We start from the raw sequence: 18,461 nt of genomic DNA, 5'->3' as shown, positions 1-18,461 counted from the left end.
ACACACACACACACACACACACACTCTGGTCACTCGAGAGTGCTACGACAGCTCCCCGGAGAGGGGGTCCCAAATACCCACCTGTGCTCGTGCGGTAGGTGCCGGTGTGTGCTGGCGGCAGAGGGTCCCCTTGGCTCTGGCTGAGACTCCTCATAGGGGGCTTCTGATAGACGCGGTCTTCATAGATGGGGTCTATGTGGTGCTCTGGGGACTGCAGGGCCCGCAGCTCGGGTCCCAGGTGTCCATGCTGGCTGCTGTAGGAGGCTCGAGACCCAGCTGAAATAAATGGAGGAGGCGACATGAAGGCCTGACCAACACTGACAGGACTGATTTTCCAAACAGCAAGTCCAATTTGTTTTTAGGATTTATTTATTTTTATTGGAAAGCCAGTTACACAGAGAGGAGGAGAGACAGAGAGGAAGATCTTCCGTTTGATGATTCACTTCCCAAGTGGCCACAATGGCTGGAGCTGAGCTGATCTGAAGCCAGAAGCCAGGAGCTTCTTCCAGGTTTCCCTCATGGGTGCAGGGTCCCCAGGCTTTGGGCCATTCTTGACTGCTTTCCCAGGCCACAAGCAGGAAGCTGGATGGGAAGCTAGGTTGCCGGGACACGGACCGGCACCCATAAGGGATCCCAGACCCTAAGATATCGTGTTGGGACCACAAATCCAAAAATTTTAAAGCCAGAGCATAGGGGCCAGGCCTAGGTGTACACATCTGCAGAAATTCAAAGAAAGAACATGGAACGGAGGTCAGATGCAGAGCTAGCCAGCTTACTGCCTCTCTCAGCCATGCTGCTGTGCTGTGAACCTGATCCTATCTGGACAATGTTTCTGACAGAAATCCATGCTGAGGAACTGGATGTTTACTTGTGCGGCTGACACACTTGCGAGGGATGTCCTCATTGCAGCACTCAATTTCAAGCCGTGGCTCCACTTCTAATTCTAGCTTCCTGCAGATGTGCGCTCTGGGAGGTCGCAGAAAGGCGAAGTGCTTGCTTCCTGCTGCCCCCACGGAGGCCTGGAGGGATCAGCCTGCTCCCGGCTTCAGCCTGGCTCAACCCAGCCATGGTCACATCTGGGAGGGGGCAGCGGTGAACCACAAAATCCCAGTTCTAACCACGAAATTTCAGTTTTGTCTCCCTCCCTCACATAGATAAACAGACATTTTAAAAAATCTGCATCAGACACAACCAGCAAAAAAAAAAAAAAAAGGAATCAGACACTGAATCCTAAAGTCCTCTTACTATCCCGTGGTCTTTGCCCTGAAATACGAAAACTGTAAATTATTGTAAATGATGAACAGAGTAGTAAGTCACTGTGTGTGGCAAAAACATGTTGATGTTGTTTCTGAAAAGTGAGCAGGTATGTTTCCCAAGCACTAGGGCTTTCTTCTGCGGCTTCCCCAGGCACACTGCAGATACCTGGACTGGAAGCGAAGCCAGATCGTGAGCCCAGGCCCATATGGGATGCCAGTGCTACAAGTGATGGCTCTATTTGCTATCCGCAGTGTTGGCCCCAGTGCAAAAAAAGGGTTAAATGCATGCATGAACAAAGACCTCAAACTGCTAAAAACAATGTATACTATGAAAAATCTATGCAAAGATTTCAGTTACTTTTTTTGGAAGCAAGGTAAACTTCTCTTTTAGTTTCATTTTCCCACGAGGTTTTTGATATCCCCATTCAGACACTGAGCGATGAAACAGTGAGCTGACTGATGGGAAAGAAGACAGCGACGGAGAGCATTCGGTAAGAGGAATCCTGTCTGCTGGACATGGCAGACATGAGATGGACGGAGAGAGTATCTGTGCATCGTAAGAACAAACGCAGCAGAACGTGGGGGAAGATCTCTCTGATCCATGCGAGTGCCCTGGGCGGGAGCCTCACACTGCTTTCAGCATCACACGTGAAAGCCCTGTTAACATGTCAGCTTTGGCAGCAGAGGGCTGGGGTCCCTGCATCTTGGCAATGTCTCCCACAACTCGACCTATAGCCTACAGGTCTGCGGCCCTCTCCAGGAGCTCTGGGAGAGCCAAAGTCCTCAGATGTCCACAGATAGGGCTGTGTTCCCAGGAACACGTGACCAAGCATTTTAACTTTTTCATCTAGTAGACTGAGGGAAAAAAGAAAAACATTAAAAAATCTGTAACCTACCAACAGATTAATGTTTTCCTAGTATATGCACGCAAGACTGGCATTAAGCCTAGCTAAAAAAAAGTCAGAGTTTTTGGATGATCAGGGCAGCTTTTTGAGTTCAGCATGAATTCACTGGATGCTTTGAGGAAGAGGGCAGGCATGTTTCTACCTCTCCCCTTGCCGGTAATTAAATAATTTCTGATTTAGACAGCGCTCGGATGAATGATAGATTCAAAATAACTGTTTTGCATAATTAGGTTCATTGCATCTGATTTAACAAATGCCAACATCACACTGAATATTATCTCAGGCTTATATTTTCCAGAACTACATTTAAGCACTTTATGCATTGAGTTGCTGCTGTCGATTCCTACCCCCAAAGGTTTTGATTACATTTGCTGAGGATTAAAAAGTAAACAAGGAAGTGGCCACCATCCAACTGTTGCACAGCTAAGCTATGTAATACTGTTAGATTTAGAGTTGTACCTTCACACAACTGATTTATTATAAGATTCAAAATATGTTCAGCAACGAATGAAGAGACCTGCCAACCTCTGGGGGTGGTGATCTCGGGGTATATATTTTAGATCTTGTGATTACATGCACAGAATGAAAAAATACTGTGAGCTACCTCTCCAACAAAGGGTGAATATCCAGAAAATATAATCAACTTAGGAAACAATAAAAAAACTAATCAACTTAATGCACAAAAGATCTGAACAAGGATGGCCATTAAACCAATAGAAAACTACTGGACAGAATTAACCATCAGGGAAACACAAATCAGACCCATAAGGAGAAATCACCCCACCCCAAGTCCGCAAGACATCGAGTGACAAATGCTGACAAGGATGTACATACGCGGGAACGTAAGTTAGTGTAGCTACCGTGGAAAACAGCATGGAGGTTCCTGAGATCACCAGAAGCAGACTTGCCATAGGGTCTGGCTGTCTCACTACTGGGTATACATTCAAGAGCCTTGAGAACAAGGGACCAGAGACAGCTGCACCACCATGCTTATAGCAGCACTGCTCACAATAGCTAAACTATGGAACCACTCAAGGTGCCATCATCAATGAAGGAATAAAGGAAACATGACGTGTACATATATATACACACACACACAGCGGAATATTACTGAGCTATAAAAAATAGAATTCTATCAATTGCAACAAAATGTACACAACTGGAATGCAACATGCTGAGTGGGATACAGTGGACACCAAATACTGCATGTTCACAGTGGGAGCTAAACCAAGAAAAAAAAAGGAAGGAAAGAAGGAAGGAAGGAAGGAAGGAAGGAAGGAAGGAAGGAAGGAAGGAAGGAAGGAAGATTCAATGTAACAGCATGGCTGTGAATACAGTTTTGTGAAACTTTGTTTTATATATGTCAAACCAATGGTTCTGTATGTTATACTGCTATAGTTCAGTGATGTACAATTGCTTTAAAATTTAGTGCATATGGGTGAAATGATTATTTTTGGTTATTTATAGCTCTTGCCTGCATTCACATTAAACTAGGATCTTATTGCTTTTTACTTGTACACATTTTTATCTGGCTTAACCTTGAAAAATAAAATCCAGCAGCACTAAAAAAATAAAAAATATTTCTATAAGCATTTACTTGGCAATAGGGAATTTTTACCATACTACACATCAAGTTAATGAACAAAGGTCCTATATAGGAAGGATCAAGAATCTTAAAGGTAAGTTGTAGACCCCAGATTTTGTGATATTCACAAATATATAACAATAACAATACTAAACAACTGAATCTTATACTAAATATTTCCTTTTTCCCACCAGCATGCTCTCAGTGAAGCTACACAGTCCTGGGGTTTCCTCGTGAAAGGACCAGCGTAAAAGACAACATACACTTCAGCATCATGTGCTGAGAAAAGGCTTCTGCAAACGAGAGCTATAGAGGGAGGGAGGGCAAGCCATACAGCTCACAGTGCCACTGCTGGAATCCACACAGCCCACCCCTGCCTGAGACAGAACTACACCAACAAGGCCGGCTTTGTTTCGGGTCATTTTGAAAAACAAATTCCCATTTATCTTCATACGGGAACATGTTCTGTGATTTCATCAATTGGTGCATATATTTGCTGATTCAAGGAGGTAGAGTAGGGGGCAAGGAGAAAAAAAAGGACGGGTGCACTATTTGGATAAAGTGGACAAGAAGGGTCTGTTCCAGCATTTGACATGTCAATGAAGAGCCGCAGTGGAGCAAAGGCAATGCGTTTCTCAGGGGGAGGAAACTAGCAAAGATGGCGCGTCCCACAGAGAAGCCTAATTATAGAAGCTTGGCACCCAGCTTCAGATGGTAACTGGCATAATAAATAAATAAATAGCGCCCCAGAGGCTGGTGCCAGAGGTGTAGCAGGTTAAGGAACACCAGGGAAGGCAGCGGGTCATGCACATACAACCAGGTTCATCCGTAGGGAAGCCCTGCGTTAAGAGTTCTACTCCAAGCTTTGATCTAGTCTGGCTTAATTGTTGTGCGCATTCAGGCAGCGAGTCAGTGGGTGGGAGATCTCTGCCAGTCTCTCTGTGCACTTATTTTTCCAAACGTTTTATCTATTTATTTTAAAGACAGAATTATGGACAGAGATATTTTCCATCCGCTGGTTCACTCCCAAAATGGCTATCAGAAGCCAGGAACCAGAAGCTTCCTGCGGGTCTTGCACATGGGTGCAGGGGTCCAAAGACCGGGGCCACTGTCCACTGCTTCCCAGGGAGCATTAGCAGGGAGCTGGATCACAAGCGGAGCAGTTGGGACTGGAACGGGAGCTCTATGGCAGGCTCGCACAGTGGGTAGAGGTTTACCCGGATAGAGCCTGATTAGTACTTTATAAATAGTGGAAAGCATGATTTCAGTATATACACACTTCTAAAAGAATACAAGGCCTATCATGATTTTGGTTAATATCACCATCTCACAAATGTGTACCAGCTAAATAAATGAGAGCTTCCAATCCTGAGATTTGAGTGCTATCTCAGGATGAAGCTAACCTCAAAAGAAAGCACATTTAGAAGAGCCCAGTGCGACGGCTCAATGGCCAAATCTTCGCCTTGTAAGCACCAGGGTCCTATACGGACGCTGGTTTGTATCTTGGCTACTCCATTTCCCTTCCAGCTCCATGCTCGTGACCTCAGAAAGCAGTAAGGGATGGCCCAAAGCCTTGGGACCCTGAACCCGCTTGGGAGATGCACAGTAAGATCTCGGTTCCTGGCTTTGGATGGGCTCAGTTTCAGCCACTGTGGACACCTGGGGAGTGAATCAGCAGATGGAAGATCTTTCTCTCTGTCTCTGCTTTTCTCTGTAAATCTAATCTGCCTTTCCAATAAAAAAATACATAAATCCTAAAAAAGATAAGCACATCAGAAAAGCTGCAGTTTACAGTGCTTTCATGGGAATAAGAAGGTGGATGGTCACATCGACAGTCTTATTTTGAAATCCATGCATTTGCTTTGGAATACTGGCACTGGGTTCAGGTCCTGGCTAGCTCCCAACTCCATTTCCCACCAAGGCACACTCTGGGAGATGGTGGGTCATGACTCAAGTGGCTGGGTGAATGCCAGCTAAGACTCACCTCTTTTATTCTTGATGCTTTTTAAAAAAATCTTTGATTCCTTAAATTTTCAAAATCAACTTCCTACTCCTATGATAACACAAAAACTAATTTTAATACTTAAAAGTCACCAAAATATTTTTTATAGGTGCTCCAAATTAAGTTCAGGAGCTGATCACTATTTCTTGAATTCATTTGATGTCGTATTTCATGCTCTGTGGAAGCATATGGACACATTCCCATACAGGCTAAAAGCTGTATTCCAGCCTAGTCTTTGGAAGCAGCATTATTAATTCATTTGTACTCAGTGATAAACTTGCCGGGAAGCCTAATCATTTCAGTGTAAAAGGCCATCTGATGATCTAAAATGACCATGATGAATCTATGTTGGGGACAGGAAATGCTATCCTGCTTCATAAATCCTGGCTCGTCATGTATTATACTAACTTGGTAGGACATCGTTGCTGTCACTAATAACTTGACGATCTGAACAGTTGCTGGCAGTGTGCAAAACACAGAGGGATTTTTATCCTGTAACGTTCTTGATGAAGTTTCTATTATCCTACATTGCAATAAACCTTCAACTCTCCTTCTGCCAAACAGTTACTGTTATCTTTTGAGTTTAAAATACCTTCCAGTAAAAACCATTTAAAGGACAGAGGTCAGGCCTCTGCAGTCAACGTGGCCCTGAGGTCTGACCCCTTGGAAAACCCCATACCTTTGCTCTTTTGGCTTTCTAGCCACAAGCATTTCCATGTCTTCCCAAGCTGTTAGGAAAACAGGTTTGTTTGTTCAACAGTTGCTGGGACAGGCAGCACAAGGAATGCAATGAGATAGCTGCAATGGAAGACAATGAGCATCGCGGCGCCCGACACGGTCACATTCTTAGGATGGACCATTTGCATTTCTACTGTCAGTCCAAGGTTAGGCTGCCTCCTCATCCAAAGTGAAACTCATGGTGCACTTATTTTGTGCCACAGCTCCACTCAGCTCCAGCTTAATGAAAAACCAGTGGGGACTATTTGTCTAAGATAGCATTGCTATTAGTGGAACACACGAGGTAAACAGGTTTGACACCTGTCTTATCAGTTTTGGGACTCTTATCTCAGGGTATGTGGAGAGTAGCTCCAAATGTATGAGCTGTGTATCCCGGTGTTTCTCAAAACACCATGTGAATATAAATGCCCTGATTGAAACTCACAGGTTGAAGGAGGGCCTGAGATTCTGCATTTTTAACAAGATCCCAGGAGAAGCAGGGGCTGCTGCTGGTCTGCGTACCATCCCCTTGAGAAGGCTGAAGCTACTAATCTGGCTGTGAATACACATCTGGCCGCCAGAAGACTTTAACTTCGGCACCATCTGTGGCTGGTTGCTGGCCGCGTGGGTGCAGCCTTTGTGGGTACCACCAGCCCAGGCTACACTGTGCTGGCCACAGGACATCTCAGTATCCCATAGCTATGAGCGATCAGCTTAGCAGCTTTCACTCTACACGGCCAGACCCCGCAACAGAGGAGCCACAAACGGCCTAGTGAGCAGGCTAGCCGGGGCAGGAGTCACTTCTGCAGAGGAAAACACATCATTCTATTTCTGAAATGGACTCTAGATGTGCAAAGGCCAGGCCAGTTGTGCAGTGATTATAGTGTTTCTTGGCTGTCTCCAGGGAAATGACTATGTCATTCTTCATTGTCACAGCTCCTACATTATGCAAGGGGAGCCCAGCACTGCTGCAGCATATGGTGTTCACTCAGGAAACTTTGCAAAATGCACCTCTACAAACACTGCACAGGACCCAGGCCACGGACCTCTGGCAAAGACTCCAGAGAAGACCAGAGAGTGAGGAGAGGCAGGGGATGTGTGTGGGTCTGTCATCCATGCATGGAACACAGCCTGTGGACTCTCAGGTGTTCCCAGGAGGAGGTTAACTGCAGCCTGACAGGAAGCCCATGGGAGTAAACTGTGTCTTCCGTCCCTTGTACTCCAAGACACTGCTGAGCTTTTGCAAACCTGACACTAAACATCCCTGCAAGGAGAGGAATGCATGCTACTGGGGATGTTCTGATACTCCAGCCTGAAGGGGCCTGCAGAGGACGTGTGCCAGCCAGCATACGGAGTCAACGTCAGAGCTCCATTGGTAGATGAATGGATAAGGGGCACAGAGCTACCCAATGAAATGATACTCGGCCATCAGAAGGAACACAGTCCTTCCATTTGCAGCAACACAGCTGAGCCTGGAGGACAATGTGTTAGAGACACATCAGCATGGGTTTCCCACTTATGTGTGAAAGCATCAAAAACTGACTTCACAGAAGCAGAGCAGAGCGGCTCCCACAGGCTGGGAAGGGGAGGAGCAGAAAGAACACAGCACAAGGGCACAAGAGTACAAGGGTGGGAGCAGTAATTTGTAATGATCTGCACACAGTGATTTGAAGACAACTAACAGGATTCTGAACATTTCCAACACAAACGATGTATGTTCAGAGCAATGGATCTGCTAATTAACCTGATCATGACACGTTATATACATGCAGCGAAATTCCCACTGTACCCCATTAGTGTGTATTACTGCATGTGAAAGTTACAAATAACCTTACATACATACTCCTTTAAAAAAAAGGCTTAATTTTTCATTGGAAAGCCAGATTTAGAGATGGAGAGACAGAGGAAGGGACCATTCACACGGCCGCAATGGCCAGTGCTGAGCCGTGACTTGTGCTGTGGCTGGGTGGGCCAATGTTTGACACGTGAGGGTGGGGTCAGAGCTGCAGCAGTCAGGCACGTCCTGCACACTCACTCCCCCAAAATTAGACATGCAGAATCTGAAAAAGCAATTCTTGAAATATATTTTAAAAAGTGTATATCCACATTTATCTTCTTTAAACGAAAGAGTGAGAAAAATATTCTCCTTCTGTTGGTTTTCTCCCCCAGTGTCAACAAGCCAGGGCTGGAGTAGGCTGAAGCCACAAGCCAAGCATCTGGGCCGCCATCAGCGACCTTCCAGACTGCAATGGCAGGAAGATGAGCTGAAAGCAGAGCAGCTGGGACTCGAACTGGCACGCCAAGATGGAGTGCAAGTGTCTGAACCGGTGGCTTAACACCACAATGCCCACCCCTGAAATGCAAACTTAAAATACCTTCTCTCTGTATCATCTCCTACAGTTTCATGTTTCACAAACACCCATTTTTTAAGTTTTCTGTTTCAGCAACAGCTACTTTTGTGATAACTCAGAAGATACCAATAACGCTCAAAATAACTTTAGGGAGAAAATTACAAATAAACTGCCTTGTAGATTAGTCATGCTCTATATTTACATTTAATAACTTCTCTAAATCAAAATCTTATTAATTTTAATTTTTACTTCAAATAATATCTAGCATATATAAAAGGACTTTGAATAGAGAGAAATTATATTGTGTAATAACTAGTCTTGAAGACTAAAAGTTTTTCTATATTATTTTTCTCTCCAAATTTCTAATGTGTGTGTGCATGTATTTTAAACTTGATTTTGTTAAACAACTAAAATCATCGTTTGAATACCAGTTATAGTCATTAGTCCTTCCCTAATGCATCGCTAATGACACCCAATTTACAACTAAAATTCCCCACCCCATTCCTAAAGTGTTGTTTTTATCCAAGAAAATGATCATGAAGGCACCAATAGGTATGTGATAAAAGTAGCTCTTTCCTGTATAGAAAGTAGTTATATGTTGATCTCAACGCTGAGGAAATGCAGCATGCTTTCAAAAATGCAATGAAGCTGAAAGGGTTGTTTGTGGCCTGTGAACACGAAGTTAACTACTATGGGCTGAAGGTGTCCCTTCCGCTCCAGGACTCCAAGGTCATGGGGCTGAACCCTCAGAGATGGGGTCAGTGCCCTGTAATGCCAACATCCCACAGGAGAGCTGATTCAAACCCTGGCTGCTCGGCTTCTGATCCAGCTCCCTGCTTCTGCGAGCCAGCTGCCCCGTACAATTCCATTTTATACAGAATACTACTCTCATGCTGGTTTCACAGCTGTACTTTTGCAAAGCTGCCTTGCCGGGTGTTGTTTCCCCTACAAACCCACACTAACCATCTCTGTCCCATGGGTATCATCATTTATGTGGACTTATAAGGTTAACCCTGGCAACCCACCAATCTGCTTCATGCCCGTGCACCTGCTTTTGGCCCAGAAGACTTAACTAACTGAACCCAACTATAAAGTTCTCCCTGCACAAACTGTAAGGCTGTGTTCTTGTCTTGAGAGGCAGCCTTGTCAGCTGGCACCGACCACTGGCAATAAATCTCGCGTGTGACTCTCGGAGTCAGGTGCGATTTGTGGCGGCACCGCTCTCACTGCTAACATGCAGAAGGCCCGAGTGCCCATGTTGGAGACCCCAGACAGAGCTCCTGGCTCCTGCTTTGGCCTGGCCCAGCCCCAGGCACATCTGTTGTGGCCATTAGGGACTGAATCAGCAGATGGAAGACCTCTCTCTGGTCACTCTCCCTGTCAAATGGATAAATGGTTTTTGTTTTGTCTTAAACAGGGATACCCCTCTGATCTTGGACCATATGAAAACACAGCAAGAAGATGGCTAGAACTAGAAAGTAGACCTCACCAGACACTGAATGGGCCAGCACCTCCACTGGATATGCTGCCTTCCAGAACTGAGTGAGCCAGCTCTGCAGCTTACAACATTCTGCGACAGCAGCCCAAGCTGAGGAAGACTCAGCTGTGGAGAAGAATATGGCATTATCTGTTTCTACCTGACTGGGCTTAAGACCTGAAGCAATTTCTCTATGTGTTTGCACATCTTCCATTCTAAAGAGAAACGGGTAGTGACTTCCCTTCTATACACTGCTTATTGCAATGGACGCTCAATGCCGGGGGAGGTTCTGACTTCTTTACTGTGTTGTTGCCAGGGCAGACACAGAGAGCTAAGGTCCAAGTCAGAAAATTCAAAAAACGCAGCTACCACCTGGGGTTCCTGGAAACACCCTTAGACAACAAAACGTCTGTGACAATACAGACGAGAAATGTGGGCTGGAGGTCTCTGCGGGAGTCTGCACAGCAGAGAGGAATCTGATACCTCCTGAGCATCACTCCTCAGTGACAATCATCAGCAGCTTCCTTCAGGTTCCCTTTGCAAAGGCTCCCTGTGGACTCCTGGGATGGCCACAGCACACTGCCAGGGGCCTGCAAATGCACTGTCTGTCTGATACTCTTCTCTTCAGGGCAACACGCAGGGCGCTGGCAGCTCTACAGGTGCACCTGTGGCTTATTGGCACAACCTCTACCGCCAGCTACACAGGAAGCTGCTGTCCAGAGGACTGTGAGAGCCAGCGGTGAGGGAGCAGGTATTTCACCTTACACACTCTGAGTCCTTGAGCCAAGCCCCTCTGTGAACTGTCAGGCATTTCTAAACCACATGTTCACTCTGGGGCCCACCTGGTGTCTCTTACACTTCGGCTATAGCCTGTGCTTATGGGAACTCGTCCTGTATGGGCTATCGCAGCTTCCTGCCCTCACTGGCTTTACACTAATCAGTCAGCAATTCTGCTAACTATCTGCTGGATGTGTCATGATGGGGCATTCTGAAAAATGTGAGGTCCTGCCAGCTGCCCTCTCGGAGCCCAGGAGCCTCTTTCCAGGCCTTCCACCGCAGCACACAGCAGCATGCTTCCTTCCTGGCTCCGTGTCTGAGACACTGCACACGGCGCATTCCCCAGGGACTCTGCAAGTTTATGGGAAATGCATGCTGTTGGTTAGCTCATTTTCCCACGAAATCCTTCTTAAAGATTTATTTATTTGAGAGTAACAGAGAAAGGGAGAGACAGAGAAACTGCCCATTTACTAGTTCACCCAGGAGTTCCATCCAGGTCTACCACGTAGCTGACAGTGGCACAAACACTTGGGCCATCTTCTGCTGCTTCTCCCAGGCCATGAGCAGGAAACTCGATCAGAATGCAGCAGCTGGGACCGCAACCAGCACCCATACGGAATGCAGGCATCACAGGCTTAACCTGTTGTGCCACAACTCAGCCCCATTTTCTCCATCAACATTTGGAAGCCCTTGTTTTGTGGATTTATTGAAGATGAGCATTCAGATGTTTTGCATGTTTTACTTCAGTCAATATATAGTGAAGGTAATGTTTTGCATATGTTTGTGTCTGCGATGATATAGTATACACATAATGCACACGGTGGATATCCATACGGTCAATAGTAATTTCCATATTTTAAATATATCATAAAACTCATACGTACATATTATGTGTAAGATGTGCTAGACATGTGACAAATTATCAAAATTTACATTGTAGTTTCAGTTTGAGCACCCTTAATCTGAAAATCAAAAATTTACCCAAATCTAAGATTTTCTGAGAATCGACACAATGCATGAATGGAATATTCTACACTTAACCTCACGCTATGGCTTCAGGCAAAAATTCAGATACAACTAAATACCTGAACATAATTAGCATCAGGCTAATTGCAAATAAGGTATGCATGATATATAAATGAAGTTTTGGATAGAACTCGGTATATCTAAATATATGCAAATACCATAAATAACTGCCAGGGTCACAGAGCTGGAAGCAAGAAACCCACCCATATCTGCTATCTCCTAACTCTCTCAACCAAGCCTTCCTCCCTTGTTGACCTTGGTAGATTAGCACTACTCTCATTTCCTCTTCTACAACTAAACTCATTCTCACCCAAGGTTCTTTGACTTCATCTCTTTTTCTTCTTTTTATTATTATTTAATAATATCATTTTATTATCATATTATTATTATCATTTTATAATACAGTTCCATAGGCCCTGGACTTTCATTAGTCCCTCCCTGTTCCCCTCCCCCCTTACTGAGTTCCCCTATATTATTAAATAGTATACTTCTTCATGAACAGTCATATGTCCATCATTGCGGTCATGGACCATGGCAGAGTCCAGCATCCTATTGTCAAGATATAGTAAACAGTTTCATTGGGAGTCCATCTTTGGTCTGGAAGCAGAAATGAATATGCATTGTATCCTCACATCTGGATATCATAGTCTCCATGTCACAGTTACTACACATTCACTTAAATGAAAAGCCACAATACAAAATCAACAATGGGAAGGAAAAGGAATTAACAATGCCATGAAGTTCAGTTACAAGCTACTGAATGACTAATGTGTCACTGAAGAGATGAAAAAGAAAACCAAGAACCTTCTGCTCTGGCTCTGCTCCTGGTCAAATCAAACAGACCAGCAGGATGAACAGTCCTTCGTCGGGGTTCACCCCCTGAGCTCCTGGTGAAAATCCCTTCCCACCTCGTTGCTTGTGGAGTTCTGGCTGCCAGTGTTCTCTGAATGCTGCTGGGGTTTCAGGCACTGCAGGACCATACTTTGTGTCTGCTGCTTTCCTATGTCTGTCAGTTTCTAGGTAAGCACCCACTGTTGCTCTATCCTCTCCTATTTCCTGGAATATGCCCTCTCTGCTTCACAACGGCTAATGTTTCTCTCTTTGTTTAATCGTGTCCTTAACCTATTCCACCATCTTGGTGCTCCAACTTCATGTTCTTAAACATGGAAACCCAGACCTTTGCAACATACATCAACACTCATGGCCTCAATGTCAGGGCTGATTTCCATGCTCCCATGCTAGCATGCTAGCTTCATTGTCCTGGACAGTGGATGCTGTTTCCTGGATACCATTTCTTAGTCTTATGTCCTGACCAAGATGTGCATATACAAGAGCCTTTCTGAGTATGTGCAAGTCTGAAAATAAGTGACTCTCCCCACGTAGTAGGTAATTTGGCGATGGCAGATTGAAAATTGTTTTCTTCAGAGTTCAAGGAGCATCACCCAGTTGCTCTCTCCCATCTAATGTCACTGCTGATAGGTCAGGAGGAGTCTGTGCTGCTTCTGTTTAATCTGGATGCTCTGAAACACCAGGATGTGGAGCAGAAGAGTTTCCTATTCCAAGCAGAGGGTATTTGTTTTTCTCACGAAGACCTTGGTCTTCAGCTCCAAGGAATGATTTTCTAGGAGCTCCTCTATAATTTTCTTTTCTCTCTTCTCTGAGACTCCTGCATGTTTATTCTCCTGAATTTGGCCTTTGAGGCTCTGGCTGCATTATTTTTCCATTTTCTGTCCCTGTTCCTTGATATTCTGTCTTCTGAGTGATTCCATTAATGGCTTTACAGTCGTATCAAAGCTCGAGTTTGGGTGGTTAGATTTTTATGGTCTGGAAAGATCTTAGTATTTATCCTTTCACATTCCATCCCGTTTTTATTTCATGAACATGAGCTCTTCCTAAATCCTTCTCAGCACTGACTCTAAAGTTTTTGCTCACTTCTTTAATCTCTTCTAGTCCATAAATTACTCTGTTTCTTGTGAGACACAGTTTATCTCTCTAGGTCGGGCTTTTTTTCACACCACCCTTTCCAATTGCTCACTAATCCTCGTGAATTTATCCAGTTTTAGATAGAAACCCAGAGAGCTTGTTTTCCCAGAGTGAATGCAAGTGTTTCCCACTCAGAGTCCTTGAGTGCAAGCTGATGTTGGGGGACGGCGGGCAGTGCACAAAGGCAGGTTGTCTCCCTTCAGAATGAGCTGTGGGGACTGGTACTGCACCCCTGGCCACTTGCCCCAAATGCCTTACCTAGGCCACTGACATCCACCACAGAAGTCTTTCCTCTCCCATAGTTTGTTACCTCAAGGGAACAATTCCTGTTCTTTCACATTAGCATACGGGTTTTGACTACAGATTCCTCATTTCAGTTGCAAAGTAAGAATGTTAGTAGGAGAACGGGAGTTACTGGTTTAGAACTGGGTCTGACACTGGTTTTCAATGACTCCCTCTATATTTAGCTCCATATCTCTCCCAGGATCCTTGACTCAAGTCTGACCCTTGAGCCTCTCCAGGATTCACGGAAGACAGCAGATGTCCTGACGTCCACAAAGCACATCCCCTGGAGACACATCTCCAGGACAAAATCTTCAGGCTTCATGGAAAATGGATACTATGGGAGTAGGCGTTGACCTAACCGGTCGGCCACTAGTGGGAATGCCCACATCCCAGTTTCAATTCCCTGCTCTGCTTCGATTCCAGATTCCTGCTAACGCACACCCCGGGAGGCCACGGTGATGACTCTGTTAATTGGGTTCCACATGAAAGACTTGGCTTCCAATTCCTGGTGACTAACTTGGACTGGCTCTGACCCACTGTTAGAGACTGCTGCAATAGGAACCTGTAGGTGGGAGTTCTTTTCTTTTCTTTTCGTTTTGTATTGTTTCTTTTCTTTCCTTTCCTTTCCTTTCTTTCTCTCTCTCTCTCTCTCTCTCTCTCTCTCTCTCTCTCTCTCGGCCTCTCAAACAGATAAAGGCAGGAGATAGAGACTTGCTCTCAACTACTTCTGAAAAAGAGTTAAAGGACTAACTGATGCTGCAGACTGAACATATCTGAAGTAGGAAATCTAAGCTTCACCTTGGATGTTGCTATTGACGAAGCACTTAGCATACTGGTGGGAAGGTCTGGAGCTGGAGCACAAAGAAGCTCCTGAGGACTCTTCAAGTGCTCCACCTCAGGAAGTGCAACTTACAGGGGCGGGGACCACGCTGCACAGTGAATCTGTCGCATTCAACAGGCGCGTGCACAGCTTCCTCTGAGCTGACAGTGCATGCCTCAGCTTTCACCTGCTATCAGGCTTAGTTCCGTTCTCTCCCTCATAGCAGGTGCACACGGAAGCCTTAATAAGTCAGAGTGTGGATCTGGAATCTGCAACAATGTAGAATATAAGCTGTATAGTGCTTGATCCAGTTCATATGCTAACTTTTACTCCATTTGGCTGGAGTACAAGATGGACATGCCTTGACCAAATTCCTCTCCATATTAGGTCAACTTCAATTGGAATCATGGGATAAGAATTTATATTCTGCTCATTTAATTCTTAACCTCAAAATAAACTTTTGATTTTTGACTCAATGTTTATGTACAAGTTAGGTTTCTACTTTGATGGGATTAGTTTTCTTATAAGCCCAAAAAGTAAAAGGATCATGTCATTTTATTTACTGACACAAAAAATATACCACCTCTATCCAAGCACTATGAATGCTTAAGACAGAAACTCTGAACTCAAAATCCGGGTGCCAATCACATGCCTGTCATTTCTAGACAAGCAGCTTTGGGCAAGAAATGTATCATTAAAAGCCCCCATTTGGGAATCTGTAGGATGGGGGGTAAAAAAAAAAATTGCACCTACTCATGAAGTTGAAGATTACACGAGACACAGCTTGCGAAGTATCTGGCACAATGCCTGGCATAAAGCAAGTGTTTTATAATGCAATATGTTTTTTAACATAATTTTATCCATCATGAATATTTAATAAATATTCATTTATTAAAACGAATAAATTTAGCTATTACATTATAAAAAGATAAATTAAAGCAACCTATTTATCAGGAGGAAAATGTGAAAAGTAGGTTATGCCATTTATTTAGCCTTCACTTTCCTCTGTCATTTTAAAGGGCTAAATGTTGAACCACCTCCATTTCAAACAAGTGGGAGACATTTCCTAACTAGATCTGAGGGAGGGAAAGGCTATCTCAAAGGTTTTCCCTGTCCATTTGTTATTTGTATGCCATTGTCTACTTGGCTCCCAGACCAAGGTTTCCAACATGGAAATGGTCCTGTCAGTTACCTGCTGCCAAGATCCCTTTGCCATGGGAGCTGCTTCTTCCGTCTGTCTTCCCCTGAAATTCACCTCTCTCCACTTCCTGCTGCTCAACTTTGCTCAAAACGAATCTGCTGGTAGGCTTTCTTTCTTCAATTGCCACTACACACACACACACACACACACACTATACATACCTCAGATATACAGACAGAAAGAGATACCTCATTGGCTGCTCCATTTCCCTGTGAGGACCACAACAGCTAATAACCCTTCTCTGGGTCAAAACTGAATTGTGGTGTTCCCCTGGAGAGCCTGTGGCCAAGCTGGGTCAACAGGAAGACCAAGAAGAGGCAGTAGATGTGTATTTCCTTATCAACTGTCTGTTAGACTTGAAATCCTCACATACAATTTCCAATTTGTGGAGTGTATGTAGACAAATAAGTTCAATTCCCTAGAAGACTTCTGATATACCACATCCAGTCATCTGCCTGATTCTGCCAGGCAGGCATCCCATGGCCCCCAGTCGAGATCTTATCATTCAGGAGCACTCCCTGCCCAGCTTTCTCTGCGGCACACCCTGCCCAGTCAACGGGACTCAGTTATTCCACTGCTGAGCCAGGGTATCTTTGGGTTGCCTTTGTCTTATGAGATGCTCCGTTAAAACACTCCACCTGCTCTGCCCCATATGTGCGTCCAGCACTGCTCTGCTTCTTACCACCTCCGGTGCTACCATCTTACCCAAACCATAATCATCCCTTGTGTAAATGACTGCAATCAGCTCCCAACTGATACTCTGGCATTTGCCTTTGATCCTGACAGTCAATTCTCTCCTCAACAGCCAGAGTGACCCTGTTACAAACCAAATCAGACTGCATTACTCCTCTCTGCAGTCCCCAACGGCTCCTATGGGTTTCTAGCAAAACTCGCATCCTAAGACACAAGCTCTTTCCCATCTGCCTCCCATGCCCACCTTGTGGCTCTCACTTCACTGACTTTGACACCTTTGACCTTGTTCTCTCTGACCCACTACCCCGTCCCCCGCTGTTCCACAAGCCTATCAGACACAGCCTCATGCATGAGTCCTTCAACTTGTCACTTCTGCTTAGATATCTGCAGTCAGCCCACCTGCTTCTTTCGGGACTGACTCAGAAGTCACCTACTAATTAAAGCTTTCCTGTCCACACTAGTCAAGCTACTTATTTTGAAGAATATTTTTTGGTCTTCTCCATCTGAAAAGAGGAGAGGGGTGCTGCATCCCCCAGGGTCTGAATCCAGAACAGTAATGTAACAGGTGTGTCATCAAGTAGGTTAGTGATTGTCACTACCTATTAAATATTCATACAATACTACCACATCACAGCCCTGCAAACCCCAATGTCTCACAGTCTTGATACAATTGTGTTCTCTCAACTAGCATATTTGGTGGTTCCAACTTACAATCCACTGGATGGTACCCAGAGTACAGGATTAGCTCCACTATTTCTCACTGCCCCCCATTTCCTGGGTCACAGCTTTGCTGTTTCCTAAATAGAATAGATGATCTGAGGCAACCCAGGCGTTTATGCAGAGTTACTGAATAATTTTAAACCCGAAATCCACCAGTAACACTTTGCATGAAAAATCCTTACGTGACTATTTAAAAGCATGCATTTTAAACAGACCACAGCAAACATTAAAATATCCGTTGTAATCCCAACATGAAGAATCGTCAGACATAAAATGAGATGTGGCCGGAGAATGTGAGGAAACCCAGAGGGACAGGGCTACTGACTGCGGCCCCTCCAGCCACAGGGGCCTCCTTACCCATCGCCAGCCACACGCACACATCAAACCCTCGGAAAGCATCTACTGCGACAGGCCAGCACAAGCTATTTTTCACAGTGCATTTGCTTCCTTCGTAAGTTCAGTGACTGAAGAAGCGTGGGCCTCTCTTTTGCTCCGTTCCCATCCCCCACTCCCCATCTCCCAATGTCTCCACCAGACCCAGTAAATTAGATCACCTGGCCACCTCTCTATTTGCAACTAATATGACTGAATTTAGTGAGGACCAGTGGGCCACACAGAGTCAGCAGTAGAAATGGCTGGAAGCCGAAGTCCCTGATTTCTTTA

At 44.9% G+C, this 18,461-nt stretch overlaps 1 protein-coding gene across 3 annotated transcripts in view; it reads right to left on the bottom strand.

The window, feature by feature from the left end:
• The window catches only part of CTNND2 (catenin delta 2), a 702,327-nt gene that overhangs the window by 286,921 nt on the left and 396,945 nt on the right, over positions 1–18,461 (bottom strand). For all 3 annotated transcript variants that reach the window (XM_058680080.1, XM_058680081.1, XM_058680082.1), the window contains one exon: positions 82–276. In XM_058680080.1, the coding sequence (XP_058536063.1) occupies positions 82–276 (195 nt within the window). The remainder of the gene's footprint in view (positions 1–81; positions 277–18,461) is intronic.

Source organism: Ochotona princeps, chromosome 23 (assembly GCF_030435755.1).
Source record: "Ochotona princeps isolate mOchPri1 chromosome 23, mOchPri1.hap1, whole genome shotgun sequence".
In the NCBI taxonomy this organism is placed as follows: domain Eukaryota; kingdom Metazoa; phylum Chordata; class Mammalia; order Lagomorpha; family Ochotonidae; genus Ochotona; species Ochotona princeps.
This window is presented reverse-complemented; position numbering and strand designations above follow the sequence as displayed.